The 20,080-nt window shown below is 34.4% G+C and overlaps 1 protein-coding gene across 2 annotated transcripts in view; it reads left to right on the forward strand.

Annotated features, from left to right (window-relative positions):
• LOC113063818 (gamma-aminobutyric acid receptor subunit beta-2-like) overlaps window positions 1–19,654 on the forward strand; it is a 70,055-nt gene extending 50,401 nt beyond the window's left edge. The window contains exons 6-10 of one of the 2 annotated variants that reach the window (XM_026234161.1): window positions 4,800–4,937; window positions 7,455–7,607; window positions 11,669–11,913; window positions 15,745–15,885; window positions 18,144–19,654. In XM_026234161.1, the coding sequence (XP_026089946.1) occupies window positions 4,800–4,937; window positions 7,455–7,607; window positions 11,669–11,913; window positions 15,745–15,885; window positions 18,144–18,491 (1,025 nt within the window). In that variant the 3' untranslated portion in view covers window positions 18,492–19,654. The remainder of the gene's footprint in view (window positions 1–4,799; window positions 4,938–7,454; window positions 7,608–11,668; window positions 11,914–15,744; window positions 15,886–18,143) is intronic. The other variant, XM_026234163.1, reaches the window with a different exon arrangement.
• Window positions 19,655–20,080: the final 426 nt, after the last annotated feature.

Here is a 20,080-nt window from a genome sequence, read left to right on the forward strand (position 1 = left end):
TGCCTCTCTGTTCATTTGTGCTTGTCTTTCTAGACTTCAGCTTAATTGGAGACAACATTGGTAGAGAACGTCCTGGCAAACTCACCTCATTACAAACTTTCTTGTTGTCAAGTTTGATCTAAATATATCAGGCATCTACACAGAGCACCAGGGACTGTGATAATGTGTGCATGGTTGCATATTAATCTGTTAAAGGAATATGTTGGAGAAATTTAGCATCGGAGGAAGTGTTATTATGAATTTTGAACTTTTCTTTTGTCTTTACAAGATGTTCACTGATGGACTGGACTGGTTTTTATCAGCTGTTTGGAAATATTAATATGCATGCTAATAAGCAACATCTTAATAGTGAGAATTGTTACCTGAAGTGTTCCCTAAATAATAATAATAATGATTCAATAAATATTGTAAATGGTTAGGAATAAATACAATGTACAAAGATTGAATAAGTGTTGAAAATCAATGATGAAGGCATGATAAAAAGTTTCCCAGACTATTTTAATTATGTGACAAAACAAATAAAAAATTGTCCTATAGCTAAAAAACACAATGTTATGCTTGAAAATAATCAATATTTTTAATCACTCAAATTAATTTTTCATGCATATGAAAATGTATAATCAGTGTAATTTGTCCACAACATTTCCAGTGCTTATTTCGTGGTAGTCTCAGCCTCAGATGTCACGGACCGTTGGCTAAATGTCTGATGCATATGGGACACAAAAGTGGAAACACTTCAGGAGTTTCGAAGTCATCATCGGATTTGTTGAATTATACAGGATTTCTGGAAGACGTGTGTGTCGAATTCTTTAATGTTCTGCCTGGAAACAAACCGTGGCGCCAAACCCCACCTACTAGAAAGTAGCCTGCAGAGCGTCCAGGTTGAGTAATGTTTTTGTTATGCAAAATCTGTTTTACAAATAGAGAAATGGAATGTTGTTTTACTTTTATTTTACTTTTGTTGGCCTAATCTGGTCTTTCCAGGCCCTTGTATATTACTCAAATGTTCTGCTCTGTCGAAGCCAGCAGCCGGCAGAAGCAGTTCTGAGACTGCATATCTCCTCTGCTGTATAAAGAGGCTTGCTTGTGTAGATGTCTTGTTTTGACTTAAATTCTCCTGCGCTTTGTTTGTGCAAAGTTAAGGAGATGATACACCATGTGTGAGTTTAGAGACACTTTTAATTGCACGCTAGAAATAGGATTAAAGAAGCTTTGAACTGTCTAGATCAAGCATTTCTACAGAGATGCTGAAGACTTTCCCCATCTAGATTTGTTTTTCGTTCTTGTTGAATGTGCTAGCAGGCGATTCCATAATATGCATATGAATAAGAATCAGAAGATATATAACTAGAGGGCATTTTGCTCCTCGGGTCCCACCTCGACACTCTGGGGTGAGGTTTGATATTTTTTTCTCCATTCTTTTTTTAGGCAGACCAGCCCTTATTAAGAGCAGTTCAGACACTATTGAAGTGCATCCTAACTGCAGGTTATTTATTTTTTAATCCTTATAAATTTCCATAATGCTTTCATGCGAGGCAATTTTCAGAACGTTTGTTTGCATGCACACATGAGATATTTCAGCAAATTTCACAGCATGACTGTTTACGAGTCATGGACTAAACGCTCTGTGAGCTGCCTAACTGGGCAGCATTTTCTGGCATTATACTCTAAGCTCACATAACATAAAGCCTTTCCAAAACTCTTCTAAGATACCGTCATTTATGTCATTTCTAAGGCACTTTCACGTGTCAATCCTTGATTTTGACAATGTTTAAGTCAGGTAAATTTTAGAACTTATATGAAAAATGATTGTATTTCACCATCATTTTTATTTCAGTTGTGTCATTTGCAGTTCTTCGGGGGATTATTTCACCTTTGTCTTTTGTCCAATTATCAAATTTTGCTTTAAATAAAAGTTATGATATGTAATGCTGCTGTGATTTACCACCTTGCCTGCTGGTTGGTTTGGCTATAACACTTTAACCAAACCACTGTAAGGGAAAAAACTGTTACCCATTTAACCCATTATTTCAGTGACCATTATGTGCATATGTAAGCAGTATGCTAACAGCGAGGTATCCTATGTGCTTTGCAAAAGAAGTTTAAGAGGCAGTTAAAAAGCCGTAAACAGTTAACTAGGTTTTGTAAGAGATGACTATTGAATTAGCTGAACAGTATTGAATTGCTCTTGCTTCTCCTCATGCATGCAGTGATGTAAGAGCCCTGACAAGAATGTTAGCAAAAGCTTATTTGCTAAACCGGGCTCAATGACATAGAAACAATGGAGTTAAGTGGCTTTGAATGACCCAAATAACCACACAAATGCCATTATTCCCTGCAAAACAATATGATTTTATGTTTTCTGTGGTGTAATGTTTGAACAGAAAAGAGTGATGTAGTGAAAGCTGAATCAATCTGGAACTTTAGGCACTTAATTAACGACTGGACATTAAGACATGGATCATCTATACTATAATTAATTCATTATTTATTTATTTATATACATATTTCCTTAAAAGAAAAATTGTTAATAAAATAAAAGAGGAAAAGGATGTCATTTGGGCTTATGGCCTAACCCTACAGACAAGTAAAATCACTGAATTTTGGTCACACTTTATTTTAAGGTCCAATTCTCACTATTAACTAACGGTTAACTATGACTCTTGCCCAATAAACTCCTAATGTGCTGTTTATTAATAGTTAGTATTAGTATGGTGTGGATTAAAGGGTTAGTTCACCCGAGAATGAAATTCGTCCATCTTCTACTCACCCTTGAAGCATCGTAGGTTTGTGCGACTTTCCTCTTTCAGAATAATACAAGCAAAGTTATATTTAAAACTGTTCTTGTTCTTCCAAGTCTTGCAATGGGGGTAAGCGGGTGTTTGTTGTGAACAGTTCAGAAGACGTGAAATAAAGTGCACGCATCTATAATAAAACGTCCCTCACACGGCTCCGGGGGGTGAATAAAGCCCCCTGTTGTGAATCCATGCGTTTTTGTAAGATAAATATCCAGATTTCAAACATAATAAACACTTGTTTTTCTCACTTCTGCAGACTGTTGGGAATTGGTAGATGTGCGTGCGGATGTTAGTGGTTAGAGAGAGAACACAACTAAATGTTGGTCATGAATTAGAAGCACAAAATGAGGATTTGTAAAGATTTCGAAATCAGCCAAGAGGAGACTTGCTGTCCTTTGTTATCTTACAAAAACACATGGATTCACCCTTTATTCATTGCAGGGGGGGCATTATTCACCCCCCCGGAGCTGTGTGGGGGACGTTTTATTACAGATGCGCGTACTTTATTTCACATGAACTTCTGAAAAATGTCCATTCTTGGGTGAACTAACCACATTAAAGAATCTAAAATATGCTCATACAGAATACGACATCATTTCAATATGTGCTTTTTGAGCTCTGATAAACAGCCAGTATACCAGTAATATGCATGCTAATAAGCGACTAGTTAATAGTGTGAATTAGAGCCTAAACTAAAGTATTACTGCATATTTGCTTTACTTTCTTATAAATGTAACCACACAATATATTAATGTGCTCACAAACCCTTGGAGAATAACAGCACTTGCCAAAAACCATTGGTCTGTTGTATGTTTTATGTAATGCATATGTAGAATGACTCAAGTCTTGTGTGCTGGGTAGAATACAGCTGCTTTTTCAAAATGTGCTTATTTTGATGAAACATCTTGCTCTTTCATAATCTTTTGTAGCTTGGGTGTTTACGTGGGACCGCTGTGCTTCATTGACTCCTCTCTCATTCTCCTGCTTTGGATCTTTTTCTCTGATCTACTGTTCTCTCGTGTTTTGGCCATCAGTCTGATAACTGGAGGATCGTCCACGAGTGGATTATGCAAGGCCAAGAGAGTTTTCTGCTGTTTGCCCCGATAAAATAAGATGTTTCTTAATCATTTATGGCTGACTTCATGGGCTGCTGTTCGTGTTTCTGTCTGTTTCAGCACAGAGAGCACTGAAGCAAACAAAATACCTCATGTTTTGCTTGAATATTTATGATGGCTTTTTTTCTGCAGCTGAGCTCAGAAACATACTGCCGTATGATTTGACTTGACAATGAGTTTGACCCAAGGCTTGCATGCGCTTATCCTGCACTCTCTAATAACACAGGTCCAGCTTGGCCTCAAGTCCACAAAAAAATAAAACAATGAGGCACAAACACGTTACACATAAATCATATCATGGCATTTCAGAGCTCGTTTCAGATGTAGTAGATGTTCACAGCTGAACTTGAACACACTTTCATCATTTAGAATTGTACACATCTTAGAATTTACATTTTAAGTTATAATATACAAGGTTTGTAATGAATAACAACATTGTAGCTGCTGTCGTTTATTTTGCAGTTTGCTTTAAATGTCTGTTTATGACCTGGCAAAGTTGTCATTCTTTCAACCATGTAAGAAGAAGTAAGAGCTATTTCATATCTTTCCTAGTGTTTATTGTTGTTTAATGTGGCATATGTCCAGGCAACATCACAGCTGTGTGTAGTTTTATAAACATCTTGTTTTTTGGGTCACTAACTAATCAACTTATGTTAGCTGTGCAATAGTGTGTATATTTGTGTGATGGGCTGGGAATTGCAAGAGAATACGGACTGTCATAAACTGGGACAGTGAGCTGGATTATTTATTTCATGGCCAATAAATGACCTATGATTTTATTAATTGGTTATGTAGCATTCTTTTAGGCTTTCAGAGCAGCAAATGAGCCCTCAGTTACATGTCATCCCCCCAAATCTGTTTTACTATCTGTCTGTGTGTCCCTCAGATGGCTACACCACAGATGATATTGAGTTTTACTGGCGAGGAGGAGACCATGCAGTGACGGGGGTTGAAAGGATAGAGCTCCCTCAGTTCTCCATAGTGGACTACAAACTCATCTCTAAAAACGTGGTGTTTTCCACAGGTAATAAATCCAAACTACACAACACTTCAGGAACAAGCTAAGAACTGGGTAACACTTTATTTTGATAGTCCACTTTAGACACTCTACTAGCAGTAAGTAACTTTGCAACTACATGTCAACTAGCAGTTAGCAGAGTATTAGTAGACTGTCTGCTTAATATCGTCTAACACTTTCTTTGTCAACTTATTGTCAACTAATACGAAGCCTAAACCTACCCCTAACAGTGTACTCTGAGAGTTAGTAGACATGTAGTTGCAAATTTCTGAGATTTAGTTGATATGTAGTTAACATGTAGTTACAAAGTTACTTATAGTCAGTAGAATATCTAAAGTGGACTATCGAAATAAAGTGTAACCAAGAACTGAGATAAATATATATGATTAAGAGATAACCAGGTGAAGTTTACTCTTACCTTGCTGAAAAGACCAACTATGGAAGCTTAAAATAGGTTTTCCTGAATGCATAATGTTTTCAACTTCTCCACTTATTAGGGAACTCTGAGGTTGAGAACTATTCTCATTCAGGCACATATACTATACATATCATACTCAGGCTCATTGGAAATGCATGCCTCTGTCTACATTTCTGCAAAACTTAAATCACTGCAATTTCCAGCTGAAATGAACACTAGAGGCAGTAAAACTCAGACAACTTTTATCCCCTTTTCACCAAAGTTTCCATTTAGAGAGCCTAAATTTCACACAATTTCATGCACAATATTACGTTATGACTTCAAAATTATTTTAACATGCTGTGAGATTTGAAAATTGATACTTCTGACCATTAGCATCACATATACAGCTTCATATGTATAGGTTTTCTAATGCAATAGGTTTGTCGGCGGCTTATAAGATACAGAGTTGCACTTGAAGAGCTCTGGTATGAAAATCAACTCAAAGCAGAGTATAAGGAAGTTAAAATAGCACAGTTGCATCAGCGAATGTGTTTTATATCACTTTTGCTTTCATTAACACTATCTGGTAGGTTTAGGGTTGGGTTTGGTGGAGGGTTTTTTTTTTTTTTTTCCCAACATAATAAAGCATTAACCTTTTAATAACCCTCACTGTGCATTTTAATTCTGGATCGCCAGAAAAGTGCCTGAAGCCACTTCATAAAAATGTGTCACGGTCAAGTATTGAATGTGTGTTTTAGCACCACTCACTAGACATTTCACTTTGAAACTGACGCAAAACAGGCAAAAGGGTACATAATATCTGTATTGCAGAAAGTTCACCACAAGCACATATTTCCAATGAGCCTGAGTTGCTTACATCTCTAAAACAAATGTCGGGGTTGATCAACCCTCTCATTTTGGCATGGCGAGGCCACCAGCGGCTGTCAGACGTAACCTTGATCTGAGAATAAAACACACACACTAGAAACAAGAAACAGAGTGTTCTTATAAGTTATTTACCACAATGTTGTTTGATTTATTCATTGAGTGCATATTCATGAATTTGTCATGCAAGTCATGAGGTCAGCTATAGACACAGTCTTTGGAAATAATGTCTGGGTCAGCGTGCCTAAGGGGATGAAGTTAAACTCTGACCACTCTACCAAGCTTGCTGTATTTTAAGAAGACTACACCATTCAGTCTAGGTGCCGATCAACATGGAAGACCTTTACTCCATTATTATGTTTTGTGACAATCTAGAATCTTAAATAAATCGTTCTGAAAATGTACAGTAACGATGCATCATTATATCTCCTATAACTAAACCTAACCCTAAATATTTCCTAAATATTAAACAGACAAGTTCAATTCTAGCAGTGTATTCCAAAACTGGAAAAGGCAGTACTAAAGTGGTTTTGCATTTCTCTCTCATTTTGGCTGATGTACAGAGTAACATTTGTGTTGTTCATCACTAAAAACCTTTTCCTGATGTACTTTTGTGAAGGCATGCATATATAAAACATGCTTCTTTGCTCGGTAGCTGAGGATGTAGATGTGGAATAAGGATTTGAATTTGGTTCTGTCTCTCAACCAATGCACAGTAAACTTTGATTACAGCGCAAGAATACAATGGATTACATTTATGATCACTTTATGGAAAATTTCCGTTGTATTTTAGGTAATCTTTGCATTTGTAGAGTAATGTTAATGCACATTATTTCTTGACTTCATCAACATGCAGTAACACTATTATTGGTTTAAAGTCTTCTCCCGATCCTCTCCTCTGTTTTTCTCTTTTGTCTTTTCTGCCTCCCCTTCACTGTATTATCCTGTAAAAAAAGGTGATATAGAGATATTTGCATATATAAATTACCTTAATAAACCGTAAAAGTAATAATTTGAATGTGTTTGAGCATCACTTTCATCCTATGATATTACAAAGCCTTGATGCACAAATGTGAATATCACGTATAGTAGAGTGTCTAGTCCAAATAGATGCTTAAGTATGATTGACAGAGCAAATTGTGAGTGGGACTTATTCAGTTTCTAAAGCAAAATATAAAAGGCTTTTAAAGTATACAAAAAGAATTTAATGAATTTGGCTAATTGCTATTTTCATCCAGGTTCGTATCCTCGCCTCTCCCTGAGCTTCAAGCTTAAGAGAAACATCGGCTACTTCATTCTGCAGACATACATGCCTTCCATCCTAATCACCATCCTGTCCTGGGTATCCTTCTGGATCAACTATGATGCCTCGGCTGCCAGGGTTGCTTTAGGTAGGCGCTAATCTAACAAACCTTTCTCACAGCTGGTGACTTTCATTATGTATATATACATTCACTTCAAATATATGAGTTAAGACTGCAGAAAGCATGATTTGTTTGTTTGAAGTCTGCTTCTAAACAGTTGATGGAAAGATCATGCATCATTCTGGTATTGGATGCTTGGAGTGGTACTGTCTGTTCTCTTGAGCTGTTCTCCATACACAGCTGTCAGACACACTCCACTAAGCCTGTCCACCTACAGTAACTTCTGCTGTATCTGTAGTAGAGCGTCCTGTAATAGCGCAGAAGTACTGCTCTTCTTATGGGTAGTTCACTCTCTGATCTGATCATACAAAAAAAAAAAAAAAAAAAAATACAATAAAAAATCTGCAGATAAACATCTGACATCTGCATTTAAAAAAAAAAAAAAAATATATATATATATATATATATATATATATATATATATATATATATATATATATATATATATATATATATATATATAAATAATAAAATAAAGAAAGAATAAAAAATCCTAAAGAATAGGAATACTAAAAACACATTTACACTTTAAGTAACCCATAAAACCATTATCCTGTACAATACAATTATTATTATTATTATTATTATTATTATTATTACATCAAATTTTTAAAACACCTATTAGTTTTAATTTTATCAGCATTTTATTTTGTGTCAAATGTCCTATTTATTTATTTATTTATTTATTTATTTATTTATTTATTTATCTATCTATCTATCCTTTCCTATCCTGATTGTTTTGTTTAGCCAAGTTTTAGTTCACTAGAAGTCTAAGGGAATTTTACTCTAGTTTTAGACAATTAAAACCTAGCAATATGCTTCATAATGGTTCAATAGATAAACACAATTAATTTGCTCAAAATCGTAATCAGGATTTCTGATCATAATTGTTGCCAACTGTAAAATGTAAGCATAATTTTTGCACTTCTGCCTACATTAGCACAAACAAAGATAATGTTAACTCATACAGGGTTTATTTAACCTCATCTACTTTCATAAATTATTAAATTATCAGTAACAATTTAGAACAAGAAACACATTCACTATTAACTAAGAGTTTTCCCTCGATTAACTCCTAATTTGCTGTTTATTAATAGTAAGGCACTTGTCAGTTTAGGTATGGGTTGAATTAAGGGATCTAAAATATGGTAAGCAAAATAAATCATGAATATGTGCTTTACAAGTTCTAATAAACAGCCAAAATGGTAGTAATACGCATGCTAATATTTAATAGTGATAATTGGTCCTTAATATAAAGTATTACCAATTCATTCATGTTTTTATAGTATAGACTTATAGTCGTTTGGCACAATTCGTAAGTGCATTTATTCAGCAACCTCAATCACTAACGATAAAGTGGTGATTCATGGTTGGATTAATAAAGTTTGTCACAGAAGGTTTAGGCAGCAGGAACACTGAGCGTCTGTACTGTACGTATTACACTTTTATTTGAGCAAACTTACGCAACTTACTGTAACTAATTTACAGCTTTTATGTGTGTCAATGTTTTCAGCTCATCATTTTCTTTTAAACTACATTTAATGTATTGCATGTTGTTATACAGTTACAGTATGCAAGCAGTTGTAGCGAATCAGCTCAAATGGGGAATATTAATAGTTAATCATAACTAGTTAAGGGAAATAACTTTCTTTTACTCAGAGCATGTTGCAAAAATCTGCATGATTAGGGACTCCAGTTATGAGCAAACAATGAACAACATCAAGTGTGATACAAGTAAAGGCCCGTTCACACCAAGCACGATAACTATAAAGATAACGATAAAGATATAGCTCTAAAAATCGTTCTCAATATTAAAGAATAGCAGAGTCCACAACACAACTATAACGATAAAGGCATAGAGAAACGGTATCGTTGGAATCATTTTCAGAACGATTTTTTTCCAGCTGATGAACGATATAAACATTGACATCCAATCAGAATCCATCCTGTTTTGACGAGCTCGAGGATTTAAAGCGGCAGACGCACGTACGCTCAGAATAAACAGACGATATCGTTCGCTGGTTTGGACGCTAATATCGTTATCTTTATAGTTATCTTTATAGTTATCGTTCTTGGTGTGAAAGGGGTTTGAGACTTTACTAACTACATAAAAACTTAAACTAGTTAAACACACACACACACACACACACACACACACACACACACACGCATTGAAATAAAAACACAAAGCTATGGTACAATTTGATATTCAGCAGATCTACAGCCTTACGTTTCTTAGTTAAAACACACCTTTGTAAAAGGTGCAAATGATATTTGATGTATCAATTAATAAGAAACATCATTAATTAATAATATTAGAGGAAAAATCTTTATATCATAAAGAGCACCCCAAGATTAGATTTTAGTAGATGTTTTAAATATAAGATCAAAACTGTATATATACTGTATGTATATGTGTATGTTATTATTATTAATAATAGTTTTTGTCTTATAAAGCAAAAAAATCTTTCATTAGCTTTTTTGTGTACTGATTTGATTTTGTCTTTTTTTACACCACACATCTCCCCCTCTCCATCTTTTTTTTTTCTTTCTCTTTTTCTCTTTTTTCCCGTCATCTCTGATTATGTAAGGCTAATGTAGGCAGCGAGCGTGCAGGCTTCTCAGTGTGAATAACAGGGCACTCTTTGTGATTGCTGGCTGGCCTGGTCTCATTCATCCACACAAGTGCAGAACCGCTGTAGCATTGAACAGAAGGCACAGCGAGTGTGGATGTATGGGACGAGCAGATTTACTGTTCAAAGCTGATCCTGATTAGAATCATTAGGTGTTTGACTGCAGATGGGCATTTACATGGATAGACCTAGAAAAAGGCCAGTTTTCCTCACTGTACTACCACTGTAGAGAGTATCTGCTGCATAAATCTCTGGTTTAGCCCAGATTTAATCATGATTATATTGGTTCCATATGGAAATTACAGACATGCTCTGCAGCCAAGAGAGGTGATGATGGGGAACAGAGAAGGATGAAATGTTCCTAGACAAAGATATTTTAGTGGCATCACCTTTAGCTATAGTGCTTGTAATAATGATAAAAAAAAACACAATGATTTATGGAGAATAACTCTCCACCTCATAAGCTTTACAATACCTGTCACAGGATCTTCAAGAAATTTCATGAACACTGTCAGAATGACATCGAATGGACATTTCAATGCATAAAAAGACAACTATTTTTTAATCAGCGGTTAGCTGAAGGCAGTCTTTGTGTTTCACTGATTGAGGTGCATAACTCCCACTCCGCCAGCTGAAAGCATGATAAATCATACAATTTTAAGATTCTGAATCATCAGCTGAAAGAAAAGAATGGTGATAAAGCTGCACAAATGCACACATGCGCAAATGTTTTCCTAACGTTCTAAATGAGGACACATTCACATGCACACACTCATCTTGTTTGATATTCACAGAATGTGAGAATGTGAGAGCACTTAACAGTTTTCAGTTGTTGAGATAAAAATATATCACATGATATCAATACATGGACAGCTTCAACACATTTCCCCCCAGTCTATTTAAAACCATGCAATCACTTTTAAAGCTAAGATATGGGTTTACAGAAAAGGGTCCACTTTAGACATTCTGCTATCTTCTTGCAGTCACTAATTTCATTCCTTAAAACTCATCGTTGATAATCATAAATACACATATGAATGTTTTTTTTTTTCATAATAATCATTTATGTCTTAAAATGGTTTGAATGTATCCCTTTCACCCTTACCTCATTTAGTATAGGATTAAACCATGAATATGCAAATTAGTCTTGTCCTCCACCCAATCACAGCAGCTCAGACCTGCTCCACTTTCACTGTTAACTGAAGTGGTGAACGCTACACAATGGCAAGTGGCAATATTGGATAAATGGTTTCGGAGAGTGAATGCGTTTATTCAAATTCACTCTGGTATGAATCCCATAAAGCTGTAGTTTAACAAAACAGCTCAAACCCACCTATAAAGAATATAAAACAGAATATAAAACATTGTTTAACAATGAATCTCTCTTGACCGCAGGTATCACCACTGTGTTGACCATGACCACCATCAACACACATTTGCGGGAGACGCTTCCAAAGATCCCATATGTCAAAGCCATTGACATGTACCTGATGGGTTGTTTCGTCTTCGTCTTCCTGGCTCTGCTGGAGTATGCGCTGGTCAACTACATCTTCTTCGGCAGAGGACCACAGCGGCAGAAGAGAGCTGCAGAGAAAGCCTCCACAGCCAACAATGAAAAAATTAGGATGGACCCTAACAAAGTATGTTTGGAATTCACTCACTACCACAGTTTATAATAGCTGCACAGCAACTCACGCAGTTATAAAAAGGCACATTATAAAAATAGTGATAACACTTTACAAGCATTTTGTTTCGAATCAGTGCTACCAAGAGAAACAATGCCTTTTTGCCACGCATTAGGCTTTACATTTAATAATGTAAAGTTATAACTTTTTATTTTCATTTAATATGTAACACTTCCAAGGTTCCGTTAGTTAATATTAGTTCATGTGTTACCTAACATGAATGGACAATGAACAATACATTTATTGCAGTATTTATTCATCTTTGTTAATGAAAATACAGTCGATCAGTGTTAGTTCATGTTAATTTACACTGCATTATCAAATGTTAACAAGCACAACTTTTTATTTTAATAATGCATTAGTGAATGTTAAAATTACCATTAATTAAGATTAATAAATGCTGTAGAAGTATTGGTCATTCTTAGTTCATGTACTCAACTAATGTTTACTAATGAACCTTAATTAAATAAATCTGCTAATATTATTTAATGGACTAACACTAACTTAAACTAACAATTAATTGTTGTATTATTATTAACAACAACAATTTATAAACAAATGCATTGTCCATTAATTATCAGCACCTTGTTTTGTTACCAAATTAGTATATTATTATTATTATTATAAAGTGGCTCTTCAGGTCTTCTAAGAATATTTTTCTAAACTATTGTGCTTTCTATGTTAAAGGGTGTTCACAAATACAATGATTAAATAACATTGCATCACAGCTGAATTGTATCAAACTGAAGCTATACTCACTGATAATGATTTTAAATGAATGATTTCAGGTGGTTTTGTCGTTACAAATCGATGTCAGTGTCAATGCCCTCTACTTGTGCATGGAGCTTTTGATTGTTCTGTCTAGTCTGTGTTCATATCTTCACTGCAATTTCAATGTCTGACATGATTGTAACTAACATGCCTTATAAAAACTGTACATTAGAGTAGTATTTTTGTTTGACAGTGGAAGCCATGGTTGTTTCTTAACCTAGAAGTTATCTCATGACTTCAGTCAGATATCAAGGTTGTTCGGCTGTTGCAAACAACAGATGTGGGCTTATGTCAGGGTTGAGGTAGTTTGTGTTTATAATCTTTACTGTCAGTCAAGCCGCTTGCTTATCTTTTTGTTTCAACTAAAGGCATATAAATTTACCACCATTATATCAGTATATGGCATGAGTATCATGAGGTGACAACAGATCTAAAACATCTTAATAACAAGATAAATATACAGTGACACAAATACGTTTGTGAACCCTAAATATTTTACCTGGATTTCTGCATTGCTTACTCATAAAATTATAATTATAGACACATTAAAGGGACACTGAGTAGGAATTACTCCCATCTAGTGGTGAAATTGTATTTTGCATTCAAACTAACTTTGCTCTCCAGCGCCTCGCTTTTTCAAATGCGCATTGCATCTACGGTAGGCGATATGTACCAAAAAGCTTTGACAGGATGTATTCTAATAGCACTTCATCGAGTTTTCCTTCAGGTGAACAGGTGTGTTATTTCAAACAAACTGCAACATGACAACTAACAAACGAATGTTACAGTATGAATTACTGACTGTGGAAAACATGAAATATTGTAATTAGTAGTTATGTCTAATTTATTTGTTATATTTTCTGAATTATATGCATTGTTAGATATAAAAAAATATTATAATATAGATTGTAACACTGACTTACCTGTCGAGAAGAAAACTGGCCACTTCAGCGTCTCTTTTGAAATCTTTATCCAGCATTAGCTCTTTCCACCTAGAAAAAGCTTCCCCGACATTAACTCTTGTTTTCTGTAATCTACGGTCACGTTTCCTTTACGTTCTATTTTTGACTGTTTTGGCGACGATGTTTTCTTCTCCTGTGGCGCGGCATATGTATGGTCCATAATAAGAATGCAATCCAGACTTTTAAACTTGCCGGTGCAGTTTCAAGCGCCTCTCACTGCTCTGCACCTGCGTTTCTGGCTCTGACCGAAAACGCGTTGTGGAAACGCGTTGGCTTAGTACTTTTTGTCCCTCTCTGCTATTATAGTTTTGCAAGATGGCGGAACTACATGGAAGCCTCCGTCAACCTACCCGTCCCATGTATATAAAGATAATAAATTCTTCATTTACGAGGATTAGTTTAAACATTGGCATAGGTATTTGTACACCATTGAGGGCATATTTATGAATAGAAATATTGATTTTAGATAATAAAATACCTAAAAAGTTACTTATTGTCCCTTTAACAACAAGTCATAAATATAAACAAATTGTATTCCAATTTTAAAAGAAACACACAAACAGTTAAACTTTTCAAACTGTTCGACACTAAGAGACCATTGACCAAGAAACTTCTCCAAAAGCTAATTGGAGTCGATTAGGAAGCCTGTTGTAAATAACTGGCACACAAAGCCTGGTTACTGACAGATGCGCTCTAGGAGAGAGTTAATGTGACACAATGCCAAAAGCTTTGACAGGCCCTTAAAACCCATTACAGTGATGCACAAAGCTGGAAAAGGCTAAAACACATCCAGAAAAATCTACAAATTTTGAAAAAAAGTCTTTGTTCTTATGTCCACTGTAAGAAAAACACTGAACATGAATGGTGTTCGCGAAAGGACAACACATGGGAAATCAGAGCTGAAAAAGAGGAACTCTAAAAGCTCATCTCAGCTGTGAGGACTGGTGCAAGGGTCATCATGGTTTAGTGCTGCTGTGTTGACTTGGGACACTTTGCAATAATTAAAGGAAGAAGGAGTTCAGAAGTGCATCAAGACATTGACTTGAGTCAAGGGGACATCGTATGAAAGTTTCACTTGTTTTTTTGTGTGTATGAGTGTTTGTGACATCGGATAACCATTTTCCACAAGGATGATTATTTAGGGTCTTCATGAAAAGTCTATAACATACTTTAGTAAAAAATTGCTCAATGGTCATGTAAAACCACACCGTTTTTACCTTGTTAAAAAAAAAACACTTCACAGCGAGCTGTTTTGGTGCACGTCTCTTTAAATGCTAATAAGTTCTGCTCACCTCGCCCTCTCTTCCAAAAAAGGCAATTTACAATTAATAATAATAATAAAAATAAAAAATAAACTTGTTTGTGCATTATTGGATTAGTGAAGTTGTGTTTATTTATAATTATGGGTTAAATTAAGGCCAGACCACATTTTTCATTATAAACAATCAATGTAGAAACCCAAGTATTTCAAAGGGTTCACAAACACATGCTTGCCACTGTATGATAAATGTGACAGATGCTTGAAAAACTGTTTAGAAGAAGCAGAAAAACAGCACTCAAGCTTTTTAAGAGTGCTTTTATTGTATGTATTTCTGGTCCTCGTCTATCATTATATCAGTAAAAGCTGAGTGCTTATTTCAGAGTAGTGCTGGCTTACTGTAGTTAGAGGATAAACTAATGTTTAGTTGTTTATATAATTTATATAATTATAACACCAGACTTAGGGATTTGATATTAAGCTTTCTATTATTGGCATTTCGAGTTGTTTTATTATTTCCCCTGGATTTCAGAGACCTTATTAGAATAGATCTTTCTTTCTTTCTTCAAATAATAACAGCACTTATAGAACTGGTCAAGACTTTTTATTTGTTGAAATTCTGAAGGTGTTTTTCTGGTGCTCAGATGTATTCTGAATTTAGGGCAGCGCTTTTCTTTGAGGCATAATCCACAAAATGCCAGCATTGCCTCACACTCTTAAAGAAGCCCAATATGTAAGTTTCACCAGCTTTCTTGAAGTGACTTCTTTGACAGCAATGATTTTGTATGCTTTCAGTGGTTGGTGGGAAATGTAGTTCAGAGAGACGATGCTCTATATGCCAGAATGAAACAGAGGGATATTGACGCGCATGACTCCATGTGGGAACCCATCTTTGTGGATGATGCAGCATTAGGACTAGGCGATTCAAAAAATAAGGTATTGAAAAAGTTCATCAACAGAGTAATGGCATACAATGCTGCAACTTTATTTATTTATTTATTTATTTTGGTGCAATTCCTTATTTTGTCTTTCTCTTGACACGAATAGAGAATTCTGTCCTCATTGCATTGCTCTCATGCTGTCTAATGACTTTCTTCTTAAGGGAAGGTCTATCAGTCGCAAAAACTATTATGTATGGATTCAGATGACTTTACACAAGTCACACAGACAATGTACTTTTTTTTCTGTTGGAGCTTGTCTACTTTCTCTCTTTCTTTCTTTTTTTTTTCTTGTAAAAAAAGAAAGGTTTAAAATTACATGAGGGTGATTAAATCAAGACAGATTTAGGTTTTGTTTTTATTTTTTTTATTATTCATTTAAGTGCACAATTTTATTCCCCATAGCCATCATCACCTCTCCTTTCCTCTCTTTTGAAATATATATTTTTTATTTTAAATACTATTAAAAACATTTTTTTTTTTTTTTTTTTTTTTTTTGATGGAGATCAGTTTTGCTTTTTTTTGTATGTTTGTTAGATTTTTCCACAATTTGGTTCAGCATCTAAGAGATTAAGAGATGCCCGATTATTTTTCATGAAAAGGTTATAATTTTCTAGCAATAAATAGCATAAATACCATCATGTGTACCACCATGCCTTACCTTACTTTGCTTTACATCTCCATGTGCACCGACCCATTTCCATCAGACTGTGTGTTACTGGAACTGTGTTGGTTTGTCTCAGTACGTGTTAAATACTGTGCTGAAGTCATAATTCTTGAAAAGCAATTGGTAAGACAGCATTTGAATATGTTGTTATATAATTGTGACTAGTTTTATTGGTATGGATGTTTGTTTTTGCTACTAAATAATAAAAATAATAAAAAAGTTAATTGCAATGTTTAAGCTCACATTTCTGACTTTTTGTAAGATAAACACTTATAACTGTAAGTTATAAAGTCAGAAATGTGTGATATAAACTCGCAATTGTAAAAAAAAAAAAAAAAAAAAGATAATTAGCTCACAATTGCAAGTTTATATCTCACAATTCTGAGAAAAGAAGTCAGAGTAACACTTTATAATAACTGCACACTACGAATCATTAGTTAAGCATTAGTAAAAAGTCAATTAATCCTTTATAAAGCATTGTTACAACACTGATAGCTATTAGTAAGCATTTTATAAATACACCTATACATGTTTTGTTCTTGAGCATATAATAATATTATTATTATAATATATAACATAATATTATTATATGATAATGTTTATTAATTATATTTTCATACTGTATTAATGATCAATTTATATTTATTTCTAAATTATTATGTTATTTGCACACCAGTTATTTAGGAGTTGTCAGTGATTCATAAGATCATCAAGAAAGTATAAGTAAGTGATTAATAATCTATTTAAATGTACATATGTAAATCTTATATTTTAGACACATCATAAAAGTTGCTCAGTGTGTTAATAACTGCTTTATTAACACATATTCCTGCTGTAATTCATGATTTAGTCCGATTTTTGTGAGCTCATCTAAAGTTAGGTGTGTTTATAACTTGTAAATCATTTACAAAGGAGATAAACCTGAAAAATGAACCTCTGAATTTTCAAAAAGTTGTATAATTTTTTTTTTTTGTTGCTTTTTTTGCTTTTTGAAATAAATATTTCTGAGTTTTATATCCCTCTGTGTTTTTTGTTTTGTTTTGTTTTTTGTTAAGAAGATAACATCATTTAAATAGATTTGTATTTGTAATAGATATGCTTATAAATCAAGAACAATGCATTTATAGATGTATTTACTGTATAAACTGCTTACTCATGACTATTAATGTTGGGACAATGCTTTATAAAGGATAAACTGACTGTTTACTAATGCTTACCTAATGATTCAGAGTGTGCAGTTATTAAGTGTTACCAAAGTCAGAATTGCCAGTATATATTTTGCAATTCTGACTGTATTTCTCACAACTGTAAATTGAGTGTATATCATACAATTATGATACTGAGAAAAAAAGTTGGAATTACTAGAAAAGAAGTTACACTTACCTTTCTTCAAATTTGTGTTCAGTAGTGGAAATACGCTTCAATATTTTGGTTGTGTGGTAACAACAATATAAAAAAAAAACGCAAACAAAAGAAGTTGACAATAAGAATCAGTTATTGTTCTGACTACTGAAATCATCAATACAAGAAAGTTACAAATAACAAGTATGTTATCAGTACTAACCTACTGATGGGTCTTTATGTCTTAGATGGACCCCCATGAAAACATCCTTCTCAGTCCTCTGGAGATCAAGAATGAAATAGGCACATCGGAGCTGACCCTGAGTTTGGGCGACCCCCGTGCAACCATGCTGGCCTTCGACAGCTCCTCGCTGCAGTATCGCAAAGCCGGCCTGGCCAGACACAACTTTGGACACAATGCGTTGGAACCTCACGTGGCTCAGAAGAAGAGCCGACTACGACGGCGCACTTCACAGCTTAAAATCAACATCCCTGACTTAACTGACGTCAATTCAATCGACAAGTGGTCGAGAATGATCTTCCCTACCGTATTTTCCTTCTTCAACGTCGTCTATTGGCTTTATTATATCAACTAACTGGATATCGGGGCTCTCCGAGAAGCGCCACTTATTTTTATGTCAGTATACTCTTCCGTCTGATTTCGCAATACAAGCAGGACTTACAGTACAGTGTGTCGACAAATTCAAATCAGGACTAATTCTCTTTGACCCTGGGTTCACCTTAATTGCTGGCTGACACCGATCCTCTAAAGAGGTTAAGAACAAACGGTGCCTGCTCTAAAATTCAGTAGTTTTAAATGCATTTGAAGGTGTTGTTCAGAGTTTCCTTTGCTAGATTTATTTATTTATTTTAGGATTTCTTTTAGAGCAAGATGCATTGTTTTGTTGCAAAATTATCAAAACAGTTACTGCCGAAAATTATCTTTATACAAGCAGAAATATCGACGTCTTAAGACGAAAAGTGGATGTCTAGAGTTCTTCCCCCTTTTAAACATTTCTAAAAAGAGCAGCACTTGGTAATTTAATATTTATATACCTTTATTTATTTGTAATGTTTATTTTTTTTCACAGTCTATTGAGTGAAGATACATTATGAATAATTCTAACATTTTCTACTTCTCTACTCACAGATGATAGTTTATTTATCCAAGACAATTTATTATACACTTTTATGTAACTTCATATATTTTGATAAAACTTATCACTCAAATCCTCTAAATTTTATTCTCACCTTAACCGACTTTATATTTCCACTATGCTTGTATCGAGTTTAATTTCGATATCTAGCGTGCCATGGAAATTAAAGACATTAATACTAATAACACAAAATCAGTTTTTTTATAGTACTCATAAATTTAATTTGTTATTCAGCTAATCTGTCCGTTAGCATTCCCACTCATTTTAGCATTCCCATGAGCACTTGAGCTGTAAATGCCATGTGAATGATTAACATTCTGTTGTAAAGCGCTTCGATAAGCAGCGATAATCCTGCGCTGTGACATGAATGGCAACAGACAAGGGCAAAATAAATTAAAGAACATGGCACTTGCAAAACAAATATTCATAACATAATTTCCTTCATTTCTAATAGCCGTCAATTGAGAAATATGCATTTGTCTATAAAACGATATAGTTACATCTACCAGCGTGGGCTAGCCGAATGCTGACCGGCCAAAGTTTGACATCTTGTGTGTAGCGTCATCCTATCCTCACTCCTGCCCAAAAACAGACTCATGGTCAATCACTATTAAAACACTAACGGTTCCCAATGCCATCACTACATAGACAAACTACTGTAGGAAAACCATTGATTTTAATGAGAAACCTGTGATGGAAAATATATTGTTATGAAATTACATTTTGGTGCATTTTTTATGACATAAATATTTTATTATAATTAATATTATTTTCAGTTTAAACCCAAATTATGGTTAAATACTTTATTTTACATTACTGTACTTACCCAAGAAACTATTGGTAGTATAAGGTAGCTGGGTGGATTCAGGTTAGGTTTAGGGTTTGGTTCATTGTTAGTACCTAATTATTACCAGTAATTGTAATTATAAACTTATAAATATATATACAATTAATTTCTACTTTTACATATATATGCCAAGTTTTAAATGCATAATCCATTTGGGTCCTACTTTATATGAGGTGTCTTT

This window comes from Carassius auratus, chromosome 46 (genome assembly GCF_003368295.1).
Source record: "Carassius auratus strain Wakin chromosome 46, ASM336829v1, whole genome shotgun sequence".
In the NCBI taxonomy this organism is placed as follows: Eukaryota; Metazoa; Chordata; class Actinopteri; order Cypriniformes; family Cyprinidae; genus Carassius; species Carassius auratus.